Here is a 20,322-nt window from a genome sequence, read left to right on the forward strand (position 1 = left end):
TAGCATTTGTTAATCAAAATTTACTTATAAATGAGAGCATTATCAATAAAAGCATGAAATTCTGGTGAACAAAAATGCACTAAGTACATTCAACATGCCTTCTTTTGTCTTAGGGTTTGGGGACAAACATTTTGAGATATAGTCAAATGGAAAAATCAAATACATGAGATAATTAAAATAAGGTCCCAGTTGAAATTAAGTTGAATGTCACTGTGAGGAAGACGTTGGTCTACTGAAGAGTTTTCTGAGGGCCTCTTTTATTTTCCTATTCCTGAGGCTGTAGTAAAGGGGTTCAACATGGGCATGACCACTGTGTACATGAGAGCTGCAATGATGTCCCTGTCAATGAAATTGCTCAGTGTGGGGAAGAAGTATTGCCCAAACATTGCCCCATAATACAGAAAAACCACAGTGATGTGGGAGCCACTTGTGGACAAAGCTTTGTAGATCCCCTTGGTTGATGAGGCCCTCAGGATTGTTGCCCCAATGTAGCCATAAGAGACCATGATACCTGCAAATGGCAGGGCGGTGGCCACCATTCCTACTGTGAACATGACAACTTATTAAGAAGGTGTATGAGCAGGAGAGCTTGAGCAGGACACTAGTGTCACAGAAGAAGTTGGGGATGGTGTTGTCAGCACAAAAGGATAACTGGTTCAGGAAGAGGGTATGGGAAAGGGCATTGGCCCAGGACAGGATCCAGGATGTAGCTACTAGTGAGGCACACAACCCCTCACTCATAATGGTGGTGTAGCGCAGGGGTTGACAGATGGCCATGTAGCGGTCATATGCCATTGATGTAATAAGGAAACTGTCCAGGTCAGTAAAAAACATGAAAAACTACACCTGGGAAATGCAGCCTGCATAGGGGATGTTCATGATGTTCATGCTCATCAGCATCTTAGGGACAGTGACAGCTGAGAAGGAGACGTCAGTGAGGGCCAAGTGGCTGAGGAAGAAGTACATGGGGGTGTGGAGGCGTGAGTCCAGCCTGATGAGCAGGATGATGAGCAGGTTCACCAGCACCATGGTCAGGCACATGCCCAGGAACAGGGCGAAGACCAAGCCCCGTTGCTCTGGTCTGATGGGGAGCCCCAGGAGGAGGAACTCGGGCATGCTGCTCTGGTTCTCCCACCTCAAACTACTCTTTCCTCTGTTGGGGATGAAAGAAAAAGAATAGTTGAGAATTAAGGACTCAGAGAGAACCATCTTTATCCATCATAAGCAAACACTGCATTTCAGAAAATAGAAAATTACCCGTTTCTTACATACTGATACATAAGGGAATAGAAAAACTGTCGATGAGGGTATGTGCGAGAGAGGTTTTCTTTGGTAAAGAACAGTAGGAATCTCAGATCTGTGACACTTAGGACCAGACCGCAGAAAATGACTCAGCATGTTGTTGTCCCATAATGCTCTGCGGTGAGATTCCAGGTCATCCACCACGGCCCAGCAACCTTCAGAAGATTTGACTTCAAAAACCATTGTTAACAGAAGAAGCCCTCTGAAATTCTGGGTTACACTGAAGCCATTTTGGAATGGTGGCAAGTGGAAGTGTGTGTGCAGGTTCTGGGCTGTCCCATCTGCTTTTCTCAGGCAGGATCCAAAACAAGTGAATCTGCAAGAATCTGCCTCCCCCTACCTCTGCTTTTATCTTTTGGTTCACTTTTCTCTCTTTTTGCTTTTCTCCCTTTCTCTCTCTTCTGTGTATTCCTCCTGTCTCATATTTTCTTCCCTGCTCTCTCAGTTCTCATTTTCTTTCCTCTATATCTCTGTTTGCCACTTCCTCCTCTCTGTTTCTCTCTGATCCTTTCCTTCCCTCCCTCCCTCCCTCTCTATTTATCTTTTCCTCTCCATGCCCAAGTCAGTTTTCTTTCTCTTTATACTGATATATAAATCCATGTATTTTTTGGGAAAAAACCCATTCCATCCCCAATACTGACTTTGCTTGCATTTATGATCCAGTGTTTGGCAGGTAAATGTGTTTTGAAATTCTTTTTAGGGGAGCTGAACATTAGCTTCCAAGGTCCTAGGCATTTCTTGGGCATCAAAGAGAAAGGCTATAAATAAACTCAGACTCGCATTTCTATTTATCAGCATCAAATCTATGAGTTGAAGAATTTAACCACCCAAGGAGAGAACCCTACGGAGTAGGAAGTATAACTTGTAATTTTCAGTTGAAGACATCCATCAAACCTGGATCATTTGCCCAGGTTCCCACCTTGACTCTTCCAGGAAGGGTGTCCTGTGAAGGCATCTGTGTTGGAACCCTCTGAGAATGAGCCCATGGAGAAGTACTCTCCAGGCACCTGCAGTGTCCTCTGTTCTAGGCTCTGTCTTCCCAGCCTTGGCACCGGATAAACCCCAGGGAGGATAAAAGACAATTCCTGGCGCTAACCATGTCCAAATAAAGAGAGCCACATGACTTCGTGACCTCTGGGGATTTAGGTAGAACTTAAAATAGTTTCCAAGGAAGGAAGATAAGGCAGGAAGAATGAAAAACATTTAGTAGGAAAAGCAGCATAAAAAAGATGCCAAAGAAAAAAATGTTGACACACACAATCCAGAAAAAATTGACTGAAAAATTGAAAAGATTTAGATTCCTTCAAGCTGATCTTTTGAAGAAAATTACTTTTATTGTGGCATTGTGCTTCTTAGGGATGGGATGTATAGGACAAATAAAGAAGCGTTGATAACTTGAGATAGTTCTTTTCTTTTTTTAAAAATTGAGAAAACATTGGTTTATAATACCATATATAATTCAGAAATATAGGATCACATCTTTTCAGGGTATGTTACCACACCACACCCACCGCCATGGCACCCACAGTCCTCCAGCATAGAAGGTAATAATATTTTTCTAAAAAAAAATGATTTTCTTAAATCATTTCTCCCCTCAGGTTTGGTTCCCCCCTTAGGTTTTGTTACATCCTTGTATTTCTCCTACCACCATATCACCTGTCAGTCATCACTGTTTTCCCTTGTGCCCTTTCCTCCCCTGTTCTGAACCCTCTGTATGCCTCAGAAGGAGATAATAATCTTTGAGGGTTTATTTTGACCTTTCTAATATGTGGGTTTAAGAGGTAGTAGTTGGATTAGAGCAAAGCTGACATCCAGGCACCTGTTCCTAACTGTGACAACCCCGTACAGCTGCCACAACTTCATGTACTTTGGGGTGGAAGGACTCTAGAGACTCAGCTCAGCACTCTTTAAGTCCAACAACATTCCAGGCAAAGCCCAGAGAAGAAAATTAGCAGGATATTTGCTGGTCCAGCTTAGCAAACTCAAAGTGGACCATAAGCTAATTTGGCTACTACTACTGGGTTTTCTGGGAAAAACACTCCAGATACTGGGTGCACTGGGGATGGGAACCCCAAGGTAGGGAAAGTAGGTAGGTCAAACAGACGAAAAGGCTTGGATATGTATGTCTGGTGGCTTTGGACAGACCGGAATACATTGAGACAGAATGGAGACACTTTAGATTAGATGAAGAAAGAAGAATGCTGTAGAAAGAAGAAAGATTGTGCAGGCTGAAATCCATATAATCATCTCCAACTCTATTGTGTCTCTTAGACACACTTCAGTCATCTGTTACCTAACCAATTGTGACGACTTCCTAGCTTGTCTCCTTGCTTATGGGCATCGAGCCATCCTTGCCCTGCTGAAATTCCACCTTCCCACTGCTAGCACAGGCTTGTTATTCATTCTTCATCTATAGGAATAGTTTTGAATATGGCACTGTCATTTTTCCTCTTCAGATCCTGTAAGGGCTCTCTCTTTTTTACTGAATAAAGTAGATTGTTCAGCATGGCTTCCAAGGTTCTGAGCGGCTCATTTCTGTTAATTTCTCTGGTCTCATTCTGAGCCTTTTCCCCTGTTGAAGTGTACATTTCAGCCACTCTAATTTTTCTGATAATAGTTTGCCAAGTTTGGGCGTCCCCGGGTGGCGCAGGCGGTTGAGCGCCGAGCTGTGAAGCTGTCTGCAGCCTCTGTAGCATCAGTTCGATCCCGGCCCACCGGCGAGGGTCCCACATGGTGAGGCAGACCTCTCCTGTTCTTGCCCTCTGCTCCCCTCAGCAGTGTACTTCATCAGTCTGCCTGTTCTCTTCCCCACTCTGTCTCTGGTGAATCCTCTTGCCCTCCCACACATCTGGTCTGTACCCCGATTCTTGTATAAATAAATCTTAAAAAAATAGTTTGCCAAGTTTATCATCCTTTCTCTCCTCTGTTGATTATCCTTTTTATATGTCTATTTTTCTTTTTCTGAAGTATTTATTTTTTTATTTTATATACTTTTTACATCATTTTTCATTTTTGTACAGTGTATGCATTTTCATCCTGGTTATATTCCCCATACAATTCCCGCCCCACCCCCTTATTTTGACCCTAATCCCTCCTCCCCTCTCCCCCCCCCCCCCCGCCCCATAGTGTGTCTCCGGTTTATAGTTGCTTGTTGATTTTGATTTTTACTTTATTATAATTAGTCTTTTTCCTGGTCCCTTATTTAGGTTTTCTAAATTCCTGCTATGACATATGTGTCTTTATCTCTTGCAAATGCTCTGTCTCTGTGCTGTACACATCTCCCTTTGTTTGGGTTCTCTTGGGTTTCTGCTTCTTTATAAATTCCTACCAGTTTGCCTTGCTTAATCCTTGTGTTTGCATTTGATACTCTGAACCTCCTTGCTCCCATAGCACCTAACACTCACCTTTGGGACACACAATTTTGTCTATCTTGGGAGATATTGGGAGCTCTTTCAGAGAGAGGAAAAAAATACTGTGTTCTCAAATCTTCACTCACAGTACTCACAAAACTCATGACACATAAAAGGTACATAATATTTTTATGAATAAGTAAATGAAAGAATGAACGATTAAAATATAATGAATGAAATACTATCTCCTCCACTTAATTCTGTATCTCTTTTCAGTGTTTACATATCTAAATGTAACAGGTTCCTGAAGGCTTCTTAAGGAAGAAGAATATATTTTAAGCCCTGAGTAATGTGCCAGCTAGTATGTGTCATAACTGGTCAAAAAAATCCCTGCATGTATTCAGGTGTTTTTGTAAGAAGGGAAAAAAAACCTCTATTTGTGAGCAATAGAAATTCAGCTATTCTTTGATAAGTGTTTTTATTCCCTGGGGACACGTAGCAACTCTCCTCAAAGTTCCAGATTGAATGAGTGGAGAGAGGTGGCATCTGAGACAGAGCTCCCTGTTATAAGAGAGACCTCAGGGTGCACTGGAACCAGGTTTTAGGCTTGCAGTTTATGGGTTGAATCCCTTTTGGCCATTCTCTTCTGAGTCATTCTCCAACTCAATAAAATGGGGGAAATACTCTCTAATTCAAGAATTACTGAGAGAATCAAATGAGCTTATATATGTGGAGATTCTTGGGGCCTTCCTGGTAGCCTAGGTGTTAAGTCTCAGTGCTATCATTCTGTCACCTCTGTGATGGCCTGAGTTCAATCCCCCAGCCAGGGAGCTGACCCACATGGCACAGCAGACTTCTCCTGTCCCCTCCACCCTCCGCTGCTCCCCTCAGCAGTGTATTTCAGTAGATCTGCCTGTTCTGCTCCCTACTTTGTCTCTGGAGAGGATTCTGGTGAATACTTTCACCTCCCGCACCTCTGGCCTACACCCCAGTTCTTGTTTGCGTAAATAAATAAATTTAAAAAAAATGAAAGTGGAGAGTCTTTATAAATAAATGAGTCTGTAAATAATAAGACTCCTCATTTATATTCCCAAAGGAGTTGACTATCTTTAGAATCTGGCAAAGACACATCTCCATTGGGGATGGCTAAAGGAAAGTCAATAATTAGTCCCAAATTGTCCTTCACCAGAAACTTGTGGCATTGGTCCCTTGGGTTCCCATCCTGGCTGGTAAAGAGGGAGACCTCTGTTGTTGCCTCTGTTCTCCACTTAGGTTATTGCTCATGACCTTTCCCTGTCCAAATTTGAAGTCTGTTGGAGAGAAAATGAAAAATTAGGTCTTTTTCTGGAGCTGGTAGTATTTGAATTTATTACTCCTGAGCTCGGTAAGGGCAGTGCTTAGAGACTTCATTTAGCATATGTGTGTGTGTGTGTGTGTGTGGGAGGGTTCTTTACAATATCTTACAATTTTATGCCAGTTTCTTTATATAATTTTGCAATATCACCTAAAGTAAGTTAGGAGGACATAATAATTATAATTTCTTGGGGTCTGTACTTTCTTCTTTAGGTAAATGTTCTTTCATTGTTTTACTGAAGATCTGGTCTGCATCCAGACTGCCAAGTTTAAAACTAATGGTAACAATATGTGTTTTTTGCAAGTAGTTGTAAACATGCCTATATACAGTTTTTTTGTTCTTTCAAATATAAAATTTTCATGAACTTATTTTACTAGCTATGTGATGTTACTTCCAACAAATGTGTACTACAGTTGCCTTCACCATCCCTTATTGATAGAAGCTACTAGGCTATCAAAAACGTTGGCCAGAGTCTGATCTTTTGTCCTGGAAGACTGAGAAATTTACTTTATGAGCATCTATTTTTGTAAATCCAGTAGTTGCTGTTCTAGTCTATTTGCTTCCAATCATCTGATTAAGGGTTGAGGCAGTAGTATCCATGCAAAAGCTTTTGGGGAATTATGGATCCCATGTTTTTAATGAGGAGCACATATCTAGAAATCTATTTTCCATCAAAACATGTTCTGTTAGAGGCAATATAGCCTGGTGGTTAGAACGTGGATTTGAAATCAGTTAAATCTGAGACTTAGTGATCTGATATGTTCATCACTTTCATCATGTGTGATTTTGGGCAAAGTGTTTATGCTCTTTAAGCCCTAGCTTCTAACTGGTTAAATGAGAATAATGACCTTTTTGTGGTCCTGATATACTGATAAGATATGAAGTAGATATCACAGCAGTGGGCCTCTGTTATTCACACAATAAAACGTGACTTACATATTATTGTTATTATAATTTATTGTTATTATTATTATTGATATCATCATTTAGGCACATACCCTGAAATCATAAATTTTTCAGTCATCCTTAAACTCTCTGATTTACATCTTAAAGTGCATGTGTACTCTCAAGCTGCAAGTGCTGTGCTACTTGAGGTTATATTTCATTAGGGCATCTAATACAATGGGAAAACAGTTTCATTTATTTATTTGTTTATTTATTTACGTGTTTATTTTTTAAAGATTTATTTTATTTATACAAGAGCTGGGGTACAGGCCAGAGGCATGGGGGGTGAGAGGATTCACCAGAGACATAATCCATTTACAATCATGGGGTAGGGTTGTGTCCAAGGCATTGGAATCTGTGCAGTAAGTCTTCTGTCTCCAACACTAAGTAGAAAACTATCTTTCACCTTTTTCTGGGAGACCTAATGGTGAAACATTCATAACTATTCTAATTTTATACCTTGTTCCAGATATTATAGGCAGTTAACTGACTACTTATACGACTTGTCTTTTTGTGGCTTTGTTGTTAAGGTGTTGCTGGAGTGGTGGTCATATTAATCTAACTTTATGTTAATATAGGTAAATACAATATAATCATATAGTATTAGCTTTTGTATTTATGTTATATTCCTAGGGATCTTAATTAAAAATGTGTTACTATCTTAAGGTCATAGACATAACCTACAAAATTTTCTTCTATAATTTTTTAAATGAATGGTGTGAGGTGGGGATATAATGCTATTTTTCCTTTAGGGCTAGCCAATTGCCGTAGCTCTGCCTCAGAAATGAAGATTCTCTCATTTTCTCTCTGAATTTATCATGCCACTTCTATCAGTGGCATTATACATGTTTTTTTTTTTAATGACATTCTGTTTTTCCTCTGCTTATAATAATGTATTATAAAATACATTATTTCAATATAGCTTTTTTAGTTTTGATATGTTAACAGTGAATGCTGTTATTTTGATTTAAGAAACAGATCTTTTTAAAATTTTTATTATTATTTTTTAATTTTTGTATCTTTTTACATTTTTCATTTTTGCACAATGTATGCATTTTCATCTTGGTTATAGTCCCCATACAATTCTCAACCCCCTCCTCCCCATTTTGATCCTACTCCTTCCTCCCCTCCCCCCTCATAGTGTGTCTCTGGTTTATAGTTGCTTGTTGATTTTGATTTTTACTTTATTATAATTAGTGTTTTTCCTGGTCCCTTATTTAGGTTTCCTAAATTACTGCTATGAGTGAGACCATCTGGTCTTTCTCTCTTTCTTTCTGGCTTATTTCACTGAGCATGATCCCTTCCAGCTCTATCTGTGTTGCTGCAAATGGCATGAGTTTATCTTTTTTGATTGTTGGGTAATATTCCATTGTGTACATGTACCACATCTTGATCCAGTCATCTATTTTTGGGCATTTGGGTTATTTCCATAGCTTACCTATTGTAAATAGTGCTGCTATAAACATATGGGTGCAGGTGCTCTTTTGAATTAATGAAGAAAAAGGTCTCATATGGGCTATTTTAGGGACATTGAAATGATTAGAATTCCTCTAAAAATTACTTTTGGCTTTTAAGTTGCACTTCAGCCAATGTGATGCCACATGGCAGCTAAATAACTTGAGACATTCAGATCATGGCTAAACTTGGTTTTGTGCAAGATCTGATGTAAGTTTCATAAAGAAATTGTCATGAATTTAATTGGACATCTCTTAGTGATCAATACATTCATATTGCATATGAATCAGTCATCTGTGACTGCATATGAATCAATCTTCTGCATCTGCAGCTGCTAAACAAATCAGAAATAATCATGGGGATACAAAATTAGACAGATCATTAAGCACAATATTGTGACAGACAGTGAGATTTCTGAGGTCAAATAATGTGTTTTGCTTCCAGAGAACAAACTCTGGATTCAAAATGTTTAGGTCCAAATCTTAGTTTCTTCTCTTCTTACTTCTGTGACTGTTAGATTGCCTTCCTTATCTGTGCCATCTGAGAAGCAGAAATAGAAACAGTACCCACCTGGCTCATATATTTAAGACTGCTGAATCAGTTACCACATGTAAGATAATGGAACAGCACATAAGGTCACTTTCGATAAACATTAACTATTAGTAGTATCATTCACAGAGACTGGGGCCAGAAGGAGAGAGAAAGTGGCTGTATATCATAAGCATACATATTTTTAACATTTACCTAGCAAAATATGCATCAAATGTATGAAAATATGAATGAAGATATTCTCTGAATCTCAAGACTTTCTACTTTTTCCTCTTCACCTTTCTCCCCTAGTCTCTGTCAACTAATATACCATTATGAGCCCTGAGAACCAGAGCAGCGTGTCCGAGTTCCTCCTCCTGGGGCTCCCTATCTGGTCAGAGCATCAGGATGCATTCTTTGCCCTGTTTCTGGGCATGTACCTGACCACGGTGCTGGGAAACCTACTCATCATCCTGCTCATCAGGCTGGACTCGCGCCTCCACACCCCCATGTACTTCTTCCTCAGCCACTTGGCCCTCACAGACATCTCTTTCTCATCTGTCACTGTCCCAAAGCTGCTGGTGAACATGCAGACTAAGCACAAATCCATCCCTTATGCAGGGTGCATTTCACAGACATATTTTTTCATATTATTTGCTGATTTAGACAGTTTCCTGATCACATCAATGGCCTATGACAGGTACGTGGCCATCTGTCACCCTCTGCACTATACCACCATCATGAGTCAGAGCATTTGTGTTGCATTGGTGGCTGGGTCCTGGGTCATTGCTAGTGTTTGTGCTCTTTTACATACCCTCCTCCTAGCCCGGTTGTCCTTCTGTGCTGAGCAGACTATTGCGCACTTCTTCTGTGACCTTGCTGCCCTGCTCAAATTATCCTGCACGGACACCTCCATCAACCAGCTGACAATCTTCACTGCAGGATTAGCAGCCATTATGGTTCCATTTGTATGCATCCTGATTTCTTATGGCCGTATTGGAGCCACCATCCTACGCTTTCCCTCTGCCAAGGGCATCTATAAAGCCCTGTCCACTTGTGGGTCACATCTCTCAGTGGTGACTCTCTACTATGGGGCAATTATTGGTCTGTATTTTCTTCCCTCATTCAACAACACCAATGAGAAGAACATAATTGCTTCATTTATGTATACCGTGGTCACTCCTATGTTGAACCCCTTCATATATAGCCTGAGAAATAAAGACATGAAAGGGGCCTTGAGAAAACTCTTGAGTAAGAAAACATATTCTTCCAACTGATAGTTGCCTTTTAAAAAAAATCCACATAATCTTATTTCCCCAATAATATGTCAATAAAAATAACTGAAAAGACACCTCTTGTCTTCTTCACACACTATCACAGCAGAGCAAGAGCTTTGCTGACATTATTCTCGCACTTGTTGGGGGGGAATAATAAAACACGATATGCTCATTGCTTTTATAATTTACTGGGATTGGAAAATATTTTGAGGATGCCGTGTCACTTTGGCAATATAATTAAATGGAAGCCATCAGGGCTGAACCTTTCCCACATTTTAAAGTTGTTAAAAAATATTTGTCCTTTGACATCTCCATTTCTAAGGAATTTGCTGTTTTGGTGATCATATGGATTGTCATTCTTCCAGACACCTAGACATCCTGGAACCCGAGTGTTTTTAGTACTTTCAGGGAGAACCTATTAACTTTTACTCTCTTTAAATAATAATTAGCATACTCCTTTTTGTCCTTCAGGAATACAGCATATACTTCTCTTCTTCTCAAACACATGCAAAAATTCAGCAGCAAAACAAATGTTACCTTTGTTGCCTCAGTACTGATCTTATTATGTATTAAAATCATATACTTTAGTCTTCACAACAGCCCTAAAAGATATGTTGGAAAACTCATCTTTGACAAGGTGACAATCACCTTGAGATTGCAGTTAATTGAAAGGAATTTGAATTTGGACTTTCTAGCTCCAAAGGGATTAAAAGTAACAAGGACAATAATAACTTATGTGGAACACTGTCCTGAGGAAAAAGAAGTAGCTGAATACAGAGGCACAGGATATGAAAAACTTCTAAGAGAAGGTGTTGCTTTACCTGAGAACCTGAAACTGAACAAGGCAAATATATCAAGACACACAAAGTTTTATCATGTCCTGACAATCACAGAAGGAACAATGTGTGTCAGGATGTAAATAAACTAGAAGCTTCAACTCAGGAGCCACGATTTGATAGACACCAGACACCAAAGTGAATTGTAAGTCACAAAAATAAAGATGTTTATGGGAAATGCCAAATAATTTCATAACTTTTGAGCCTCTCAACTATGAAAAGTTGGAGATGAGAGTCCCATACAGATTTCCTTTGGATAAAGCTGTTGAATAGTCCCCAAGTTCCCCCAGCAGAGAGGGAGTACTTTCCCCATCATCTCAAGCTTTGTAGGAGAAGCTTCAGCAGAACCATGTAGACAATGTGATATATATCCCCTGATTCACGAGAGCAATAGGAAAGACAAAATGGATCAGGGGGTTAGAGAAAAAGAGAGATGGAATATATATTATGTTTGAAAAATATCTTCATTTATTTTCACAGTGGGGCAGTAACAGTAAACATGTTTCCTGTGGACAACAGGTTGATTATATGAGAGAGAACTGACATGAAACTCTTTTCAATTCTACCCAAAAAGACATCATTGAAAATCTAGGACACACCAAGAAAGATTAAGGGACCTGTAGGGAATGTGCCACCACAAAGCCAGGGTCTAGGAGGGAAAGCATTCCCAAGTAGAAAATAGAGTGTCTGCTCTTGAACAAATCGTTACAGTACCCCAAACTTCAAACTTACTCATCATTTACTTGCATCTGTTTTTGTATCAATAAGGATAATGATGGTTGTTCTAATGTTCCCGGGGGGGGGGGTGGGCAGGGTGGCGTCTTCTAGTGGGTAAATAGCTTTGGATTAGGTGGTAATTCAGAGACCAGTTTTAAGTCTTTCTCAGGGGAGCAGGTAATTTGCTTCCTGACAATACAGAAGACACCCATGTTTCTCTTAACAATTCTGGTCTGGAAACTACACGTTATGTCTCCCCTGGGAGGACATGCCACGTAGCCACACCTAGATTAATAGGAAATATGGCATCGCCTTCATACTTGGGAAGGAGGTCATGGAATTTAGCAGCCAGTCATCCCTGGCACAAAACTAAAGTAAACATAGACTAAGATGTTATACCTTATAAATAATCAGGGAAGTAGAAAGTAAAACCACAGTAAGGTATCATTTCCTATTCACCAGAATTGCAAAAACTAATCTGTCAATATCAAGTGTTGCTGCAGATGGAACCTTATGCTTGGGTGATGAAGGTTTAAATCAGTATAACTCACTTTATTTGGACAGTTTTAGGTTTATAGAAAACTTGAGCAGAAAGCTTCCATATACTTCTCCCCCACCCTTACCTACTTCTCCCTTCATTAACATCTTGCATCAGGTGGTGTATTTGTTGTGATTTAACCAATATATATTGATATCAACTGAAGTGCATAGTCTACACTGGTGTTCACTCTTTGTGTTTTGCAGATTGTTTTGGTCCTTGACAAATACATAATGGCATGTAGCCACTGTTACAGCATCATATGGAATAGTTCACTGCCCTAAACTTTCCCTTTGCTCTATCTATTCACCAGTCACCCCCACCTCATGTCTGAACCTCTAGTTACCACTGATCTTATACTGTCTCTTGATCTGTAGCCCAGACTGTGAACCCTGAGCTATGGTTGTCTTTTCCACAATGTGATATAGTTGTAATAGCACAGGATGTAGCCTTTTTAGAGTGGCTTCTTGGTACAATTATTAGAAAAGAGTTTAACAGAGATAGCCAAGTTGAATATATACATACCTACAATCTAGTTATTTTTCTTCTGGACATATTTTATGGGCTATCTTTCATATATGCACTAGATGGAATACAAGAATGGGACAGTAGCATCATTCATAATAGCAAAATTCTGAAAAAACGAAAGCTGTAAAAAATTAAAACAGATAGGGCTTCCCCTGGTGGCCCAGTGGTTGAGCACTGGGCTGCGAAGCTCCCCACAGCCCTTGTAGCGCTGGTTCTATCCCCGGCCGCCCGTGAGGGTCTCACATGGTGCGCAGACCTCTCCTGCCATGCCCGCTGCCCCCCTCAGCAGTGTATATCGTCAGTCTGCCTGTTCTGTTCCCCGCTCTGGCTCTGGTGAATTCTCTCACCCTCCTGCGCTTCTGACTGTGCAGAGTGCTTATATAAATAAATAAATAAATCTTTAAAAAAAATAAATGTTTTATAGTGTCACAATGAAATATTACACAATATGGTTGAATTTCACAAGGACAGTAGACAACAAAACAAAATCTAGAGAAATGAGTATAGATTATTCCATTTACATATAGTTCTAAAGCAGGCAAAATTGAAGGATCAATATAGAAGGGTTGTAATAAGCATTCCCCTTTTTTTTAATAAGAGCATTTTTAAAAAAAATTATTTATACAAGAACTGGGGTACAGGGCACATGCGCAGGAGTGTGAGAGGATTCACCAGAGACAGAGCAGGGAACAGAACAGGCAGACTGATGAAACACACTGCTGAGGGGAGCAGCAGGCAAGACAGGAGAGGTCTGCCGCTCCACGTGGGAACCTCACCGGCTGGCTGGAATCAAACAGGCGCTGCAGAGGCTGCGGACAGCTTCACAGTGCTGCGCTCAACCGCCTGTTCCACCAGGGGAGGCCCAAATCTTGCCATTTGTAATGACATGGATGGGAACAGAGGGGATTATGCTAAGCAAAATAAGCCAGAAGGATAAAGACAAATATCAGATGACTTCATTCATATGTGAATTTGAAAATACAAAACACAGGAACAAGCAAAACCAAACCAAAAACTGCCCTTGAAATCTGACTCCAAAACTTTGGTTACCAGCAGGAGAGGGTATGTGGGTATGTGGTAGCATCAAGTGTGTGTGTGGGGTGATGTACAGGTCCAATGTACTATGGTGGGGAATTTTTTGTGCTTTGATGGTGGGCTCAATGTGATAACATACATTTGTGGGGTTGTGAAACTATACTTCTAAAATATATACAGTGTTGCAAACAAACATTACAGCGAAAGCATAATTTTAAAAAAGGAAAAATTGAGAAAAAAGAGTGCCATAACAAAATTCAGTAAGAAACATCTATTCAGAGAAGAAGTGATACTCATGTTGCATGTGTAGGGTGAAGTAGGTCTTATGTCCAATATAAGGAAAATAATGCTCATCTTGGTGAAAATATTCCTTTAGTGAGTATGTTTCCTAGAGCGCCTTTCATGTCCCGATTCCTCAGACTGTAGATGAAAGGATTTAGCATGGGGGTGACCAGTATGTACAGTACCGCCACGATCATATCCTTCTCATTGGAGTTATTGGATGAAGGTAAAAAGTACAGACTGATAATTGATCCATAGTACAGAGACACCACAGAGAGGTGGGAGCCACACGTGGACAAAGCTTTGCAGATTCCCTTGGTGGAGGGCACCTTCAGGATGGTGGCTCCAATGCGTCCATAAGAGACCAGGATGCAGATGAATGGCACAGTAATGACCACCACTCCCACAGTGAGAATAACCAGCTCATTGACTGTGGTGTCTGAGGTGGACAGCTTGAGTAAGGCAGAGAGGTCACAGAAGAAGTGGGGGATAATGTTGTCTCCATAAAAGGAGAGACGGGCCAGAAGAAGGGTATGCAAAAGGGCACTAGCAACAGACAGGACCCAGGACACAATTACCAAGAGGAAGCACAGGTTCTGACTCATGATGGTGGTGTAGTGGAGGGGATGGCAGATGGCCACATACCTGTCATAGGCCATGGAGGTGAGAAGGAAGCTGTCAATATCAGCAAAAAATAAGAAGAAATATACCTGGGAAACACACCCAGCATATGAGATGGATTGGCTCTGTGTCTGCATGTTAAAAAGCATCTTTGGAGCTATGACTGATGAGAGAGAGATGTCGGTGAGGGCCAAGTGGCTGAGGAAGAAGTACATGGGGGTGTGGAGACGCGAGTCCAGCCTGATGAGCAGGATGATGAGCAGGTTGCCCAGCACTGTGGTCAGGTACATGACCAGGAACAGGATGTAGAATAAGCCTTGTTTCTCTGGCCTGATGGGGAGCCCCAGAAGGAGAAATTCAGACACACTGCTCTGATTGTCCTTCATGGTTGTCTTTTTTGCTGGAGAGGAAACGTGAAATAATTATGATGATCACATAATGTACCATGGTTTGAACTAATCATTGCATGAATTTTAACCTTTATAGTGCATGCTTTTTGCTCCATTGATGGGCAAGTGATGGCTTGACATCAGGATATTATGTGTTCGTTTAGAAACCAATTCAATATTTTGGTGAAACTATGAAACAACAGAATAATTAGCAGATCCAATCAGTATTAAACAAGAGAAGTCCAGAGTTCCTGGCAGAAATCTGAGATTAGGAAGCTAAGGTGTAAGCATAGGTCATAACTAGTTACTAGAAAAAACTAGTAGAGACTCCACATTGGTCTGTTGACCCTCATGACCTTGTGCATTCCTCCTACACAAGCTTTGGTTAATGTTCTTTGCCCATGGATTCAATTGAGATAAGGCAGAGCAAACCCTGGCTGCTCTAGATGACACCAGCTGTCCAGATTTGGACAATTGATGGGACATCATATGCTAACTTTTTAAGACAAGGGCATTAATGACTAGAGTCTATCAATAACTTAAAGATCTAGTGAAATAACTCTTGAGTAAGTCATCAACTCCCTATTTAACTTAATTCCTCCCACTCCTTAACATTTTTCAGTCTACCATAAATCTTTCTCTGGTTTCTCTTCAGATCGCATATCTTTCGCCTTTTACCATAAATCTTTCTAAAGGAATTTTTAAGGACTGTGTAGAGAAATATCCACTTCTCTTTCACACCACATCATTTTCAGTCTAAACAGATCACTTTTAGTCACGTTCTTGGAAGACCAAGAAATACTTTGGTTTTTCCAGCCCTCTCCTGAATCTGCCAAGGAATAAGCTGTTGTAATGTCTATCCATCATAGTTGTCAAATAACACCTTCCTTTTCAAAATTTCTAATCTAGGTTTTATGCCAGTGCTTCATAATGAATATTTACTTGTCATTTTCTAACATTTATACTGTGCTACTACATTTCACTCTTCCTAAGAGTATGCATATTGCATACTCATGGTTCTGCCCATGTAAACAGAACATTGTAGTCTCTTCACCAGAATATAGAGCCACTGTATAAAGATTTATATACAGGTCTTGCACCTTGAAATCCAAGAAAGTGCTTTCCTATAAATTTCACCATTCATCTTAGATGAATGATGTGCCAGTTCTCCCTTTTTGATATCTCTACATTTGCCACATTTTTCAGTGCATTAAATTAAAAATCCTGTTAACTTGATTATCTAAAATGAATTACACATTCAGGGTTGTCAGTATTTACCACATTAATAATAATTAATTTGTCACAATGAAAGTGCTAATAGTTGTCAGATGGGCATTTAAGTTGTTTCTGGCATTTTTTATTTCCAACAATACTTTATTAATTCTTTAAAAATGTCATGTTTATATGCATTTTACACATTAGCATATATGCAACAGCATATATATTATAGGATAAATTCTTGGGAATGGGGTTAGAGGAGATACATTTATACATAGATGTAGATATACACACATATATATATACACACATGCATATATATACACACACATATAAAATCTTCACAATTTTGATAAATATTGTTAAATTCCAAGAAGTTAATGTGGTGAGGAAGACTTTTCTTACAGATTCTTTAAAATGTATCCTGAATACTAAGCATCTGTAAAGTGCATAGAAGTTGGCTTTCTAGTAAGGACAGTGATGTTTGAAGTCTAGAAAAAATTCAAAAGCATGAGGTCGGGGAATGATCTAGAGCCAGTTGATAAAGCCTTTTCTACTGTGATAAAAGATTTTATTCTATTTTCAGAAAATAGAACACCCATGAAAAGGGTATAAGTGAATGAATGCAAAAAAATGAAATTGTTTGTTGGCTCTTGGGTATGGAACAGACGATAGCAAGGAAGATGGTCAACAGGAGTCTTTATAAGAGGCTATTACACTAGTTCAGTGTAAAATAATACCTGCCTACACCTAAATCATGGCAGCAAATATGAAGATAATTACAGATTTGTGATAAAATTGTATATTGGAATACAAGGAGTTTTTTTTTTTTTGACATTGTCTCAAAATTTTAAGGTTCAGCCACGATAAATTATCTTAATGTCTGTTAGGATGTGAGGAGTGGCATAACCATGTTAATGCACAGTAGCACACACTGCACACACACACTGATCATGCTACTGAACATAGATTCTTTTGCTCTAACAGTGCCTGTTGGATGATTAGCACATACCTTCAGCTACAAGGCATGGGCAGGTTCTTCCATTTCTCTCTAGAAGACACAGAATGCAGTGAAGAGGTGAAGTTTCCAAGTGTCTTAAAGATGCATTGTAAAAGGGAGATGAATTGACAGTTCAAATAAGAGATGTGGCAACACACACTTGTTTACAACTCCTGAGCAATGAGTATTTTGTGAGCAGTGGGCTCTTACTTTACAAATCATGGAGAGGACCCTTGAGGAAACCCCCGCCCAGCTCCAAATTGGAGACAAACAGAAAGTAATTGCTTCATTGCCTTTGCTTCCCTTGAGGGGAGAACTGCTTGTTGATAGCAGCAAGAGGAGAGTTCACCCCTGGAGGAATTCTATTTTCTTTTTTAATTTGAAATTTTATTTAATTTTAATTTACATTGCAAAAACCAGATTCTGTGTCTCATGTGAATGTGAGGAATTCTATTTTCATCAGAAAGCAGGTGCTAAAAACTTGGTGGCTCACAATGCATTTTGCTTTTCTGTTGCCATTGAGGATGATGTGATTGAGTCCATGACAGACTAAACTGGAGGTTGATTGTGTTGACCAAAGTCTGTTTCTGTGCCCATGCCTTTTCAAGAGCAGCAGAGACACTCAAATACGTACACTCTCTGAAAAAGAATGAGAAAATGTATTTATTTATCAGTTTCTAAATAAAACTATTTACCTTTTGCTTAATTATATAATTTCAGGAATATAGTTTCACACTTCAATGTGTGCATATGCTTCACTCTCCTTCGAGCAAAGTTCCAGGACTGATACACCATCACGTTAGTCCCCTGTCCTTTGTCACTACCACCCACTGACAACCACCATATTTTTCCAGGTCTTATCTAAGAGCTATTTTTATTTTTGTTTTTTAAAAATTTTATTTTTATATTCCCCATACAATTGCAACCCCCTTATTTGGACCCCAATCCCTCCTTTCCCCGTGCCCTCCCATAGTGTGTCTCTGGTTCATAGTTGTTTGTTGATTTTGATTTTTTCTTTCTTATAGTTATTCTAAGAGCTATTTTTATTATGTTTGTTGGCTTGTTTTCATAGTTACTTATATTCCATAAATGAGTGAAACCATCCGGTAATTTTCTGACTTATTTCATTTAGTAAAATCACCTCAAGATCTATCCGTATTGTCTCCAAAGGCACTGCTTCATTGTTTTTAGTAGGCAAGTGGGATTACTTCGAGTTTATTTATACCAGTTGTTTGTTTTTGCGCATTTAGGTTGATTCCCTATCCTGGTTATTGTGAATAATGCTCTTATGAACACTGAGGTGCATAAATCTTTTCATACTAGTGTTTTCAAATTCTTTGGACAAATGTCTAGGAATGGGGTTGCTAGCACCACTGTTGGATAATATAGGTTTTCCATTTTAGTTGTTTAAGGAATCTCTAGACTGTTTGTGAATGCATGTTCTTTTTCTCCACACCTTTTCCAACACCCCACACTTTTTCCAGTCTTTTTGATTGATCATTCAAGAGTAAGAGAATTTAAATCTCACTATGAGACATCCACACCTAAGAGAATGGAATATAATTTCTAGCTTGGTCTCCTACCTAAAAGCTATGGAGTAAGTTAGCATTGTCTTGGTGCTTTACTTTATCAAAAATACCAGTGAATAACCATTCAAGATGTGCTTTGTAGAAAACATTTTACACAATGAACTCCAGACTCATTGTAATCCTACACAGCTCCATTCTTACAAGCCAGTTAGAAGATGAATATCATGTGCAGCTTATTTGAGGTGAACATATGTTACTATTCATAAGTGTTATAATTTGTTCTTTTCTGTGTTAATACCAATCTATACTGGAACTTCGATTTTAGTGAAGCAGTCTTCTAAGATCTTTAGACTTCAAAAATGATTTCTTTTTTTTTTTATACAATTTTTTTTTAAATAGAGGCATGTTTTATTTATTTATTTATTTATTTGTTTGTTTGTTTTGTTTATACATGCACTGGGTACAGTCAGAAGCGCGGGAGCGTGAGAGAATTCACCAGAGCCAGAGCGGGGAGCAGAGCAGGCAGAAGGACCGAAGTACACTGCTGAGGGGAGCAGCGGGCGGCAGGAGAGGTCTGCGCGCCATGTGGGACCCTCCTCCAGTGGCCGGGGAGCAGCCGGGGATCAAACCGGCGCCGCAGAGGCCGCGGGCAGCCTCGCAACCCAGCGCTCAACCGCTGCGCCACCAGGGAGGCCCCAAAAATGGTTTCTAAGTGTTATAGTTCATGGTTGATAATGTTGCCCTGATTATAATGTTACACCTGACCAGCCCGTTTTGTTGAAGAGTTGACAAAGTCTTTCTCAAACCAAGTACTTCATCCTTTCCCTACTTATGTGGAAATAAAAATAAGATCCATACCTTTGAAAGGTTTATTATTTGACTAATTAATAGGAGATAGCCAACAGGCCTATGAAAAAATGCTAATCATCACTTATCAGGGAAATGAAAATCAAAATCACAAGATACTACCTCACACCTGTGTAACTGGCCCATATAAAAAGGACAAGAACCATGTTGGGGGCCTCCCCGGTGGCGCAGTGGTTGAGCGCTGGGTTGCAAAGGTGCCCGCGGCCTCTGCAGTGCCGGTTCGATCCCCGGCTGCTCCCCGGCCACCAGAGGAGGGTCCCACATGGTGCGCAGACCTCTCCTGCCGCCCGCTGCTCCCCTCAGCAGTGTACTTCGGTCCTTCTGCCTGCTCTGCTCTCCGCTCTGGCTCTGGTGAATTCTCTCACCCTCCCATGCTTCTGACTGTGCCCAGTGCTTGTATAAATAAATAAAAAAATGAATCTTTAAAAAAAAAAAAAAGAACCATGTTGGGCCTATGGAGATGTTTTCCTGGGGTAGAGGAGGGTGGATACTACTTTGTTGTTTCCTTCTGCCTAGTTCCAAGTCACTGGTAAACCCCAGAAGAAGCTCAT

General features: G+C 39.9%; 2 protein-coding genes and 1 pseudogene across 3 annotated transcripts; 1 reads left to right on the forward strand and 2 right to left on the reverse strand.

Annotated features, from left to right (window-relative positions):
* Window positions 1-207: 207 nt before the first annotated feature.
* LOC311172787 (olfactory receptor 1J2-like) lies at window positions 208-1,209 on the reverse strand (annotated as a pseudogene). The gene has a single exon. The product of its transcript is annotated as an olfactory receptor 1J2-like (transcript).
* An 8,060-nt stretch (window positions 1,210-9,269) lies between these two features.
* Window positions 9,270-10,211, forward strand: LOC311173229 (olfactory receptor 1J1-like; the record flags this gene model as incomplete). The annotated part of the gene is made up of 1 exon (XM_084237080.1): window positions 9,270-10,211. The coding sequence occupies one exon, from the start codon at window positions 9,270-9,272 to the stop codon at window positions 10,209-10,211; it is 942 nt and encodes a 313-aa protein (XP_084093206.1).
* Window positions 10,212-14,215: 4,004 nt separating this feature from the next.
* On the reverse strand, window positions 14,216-15,154 carry LOC311173233 (olfactory receptor 1J21-like; the record flags this gene model as incomplete). The annotated part of the gene is made up of 1 exon (XM_084237084.1): window positions 14,216-15,154. The coding sequence occupies one exon, from the start codon at window positions 15,152-15,154 to the stop codon at window positions 14,216-14,218; it is 939 nt and encodes a 312-aa protein (XP_084093210.1).
* Window positions 15,155-20,322: the final 5,168 nt, after the last annotated feature.

Source organism: Talpa europaea (assembly GCF_964194135.1).
Source record: "Talpa europaea genome assembly, chromosome: 7".
In the NCBI taxonomy this organism is placed as follows: domain Eukaryota; kingdom Metazoa; phylum Chordata; class Mammalia; order Eulipotyphla; family Talpidae; genus Talpa; species Talpa europaea.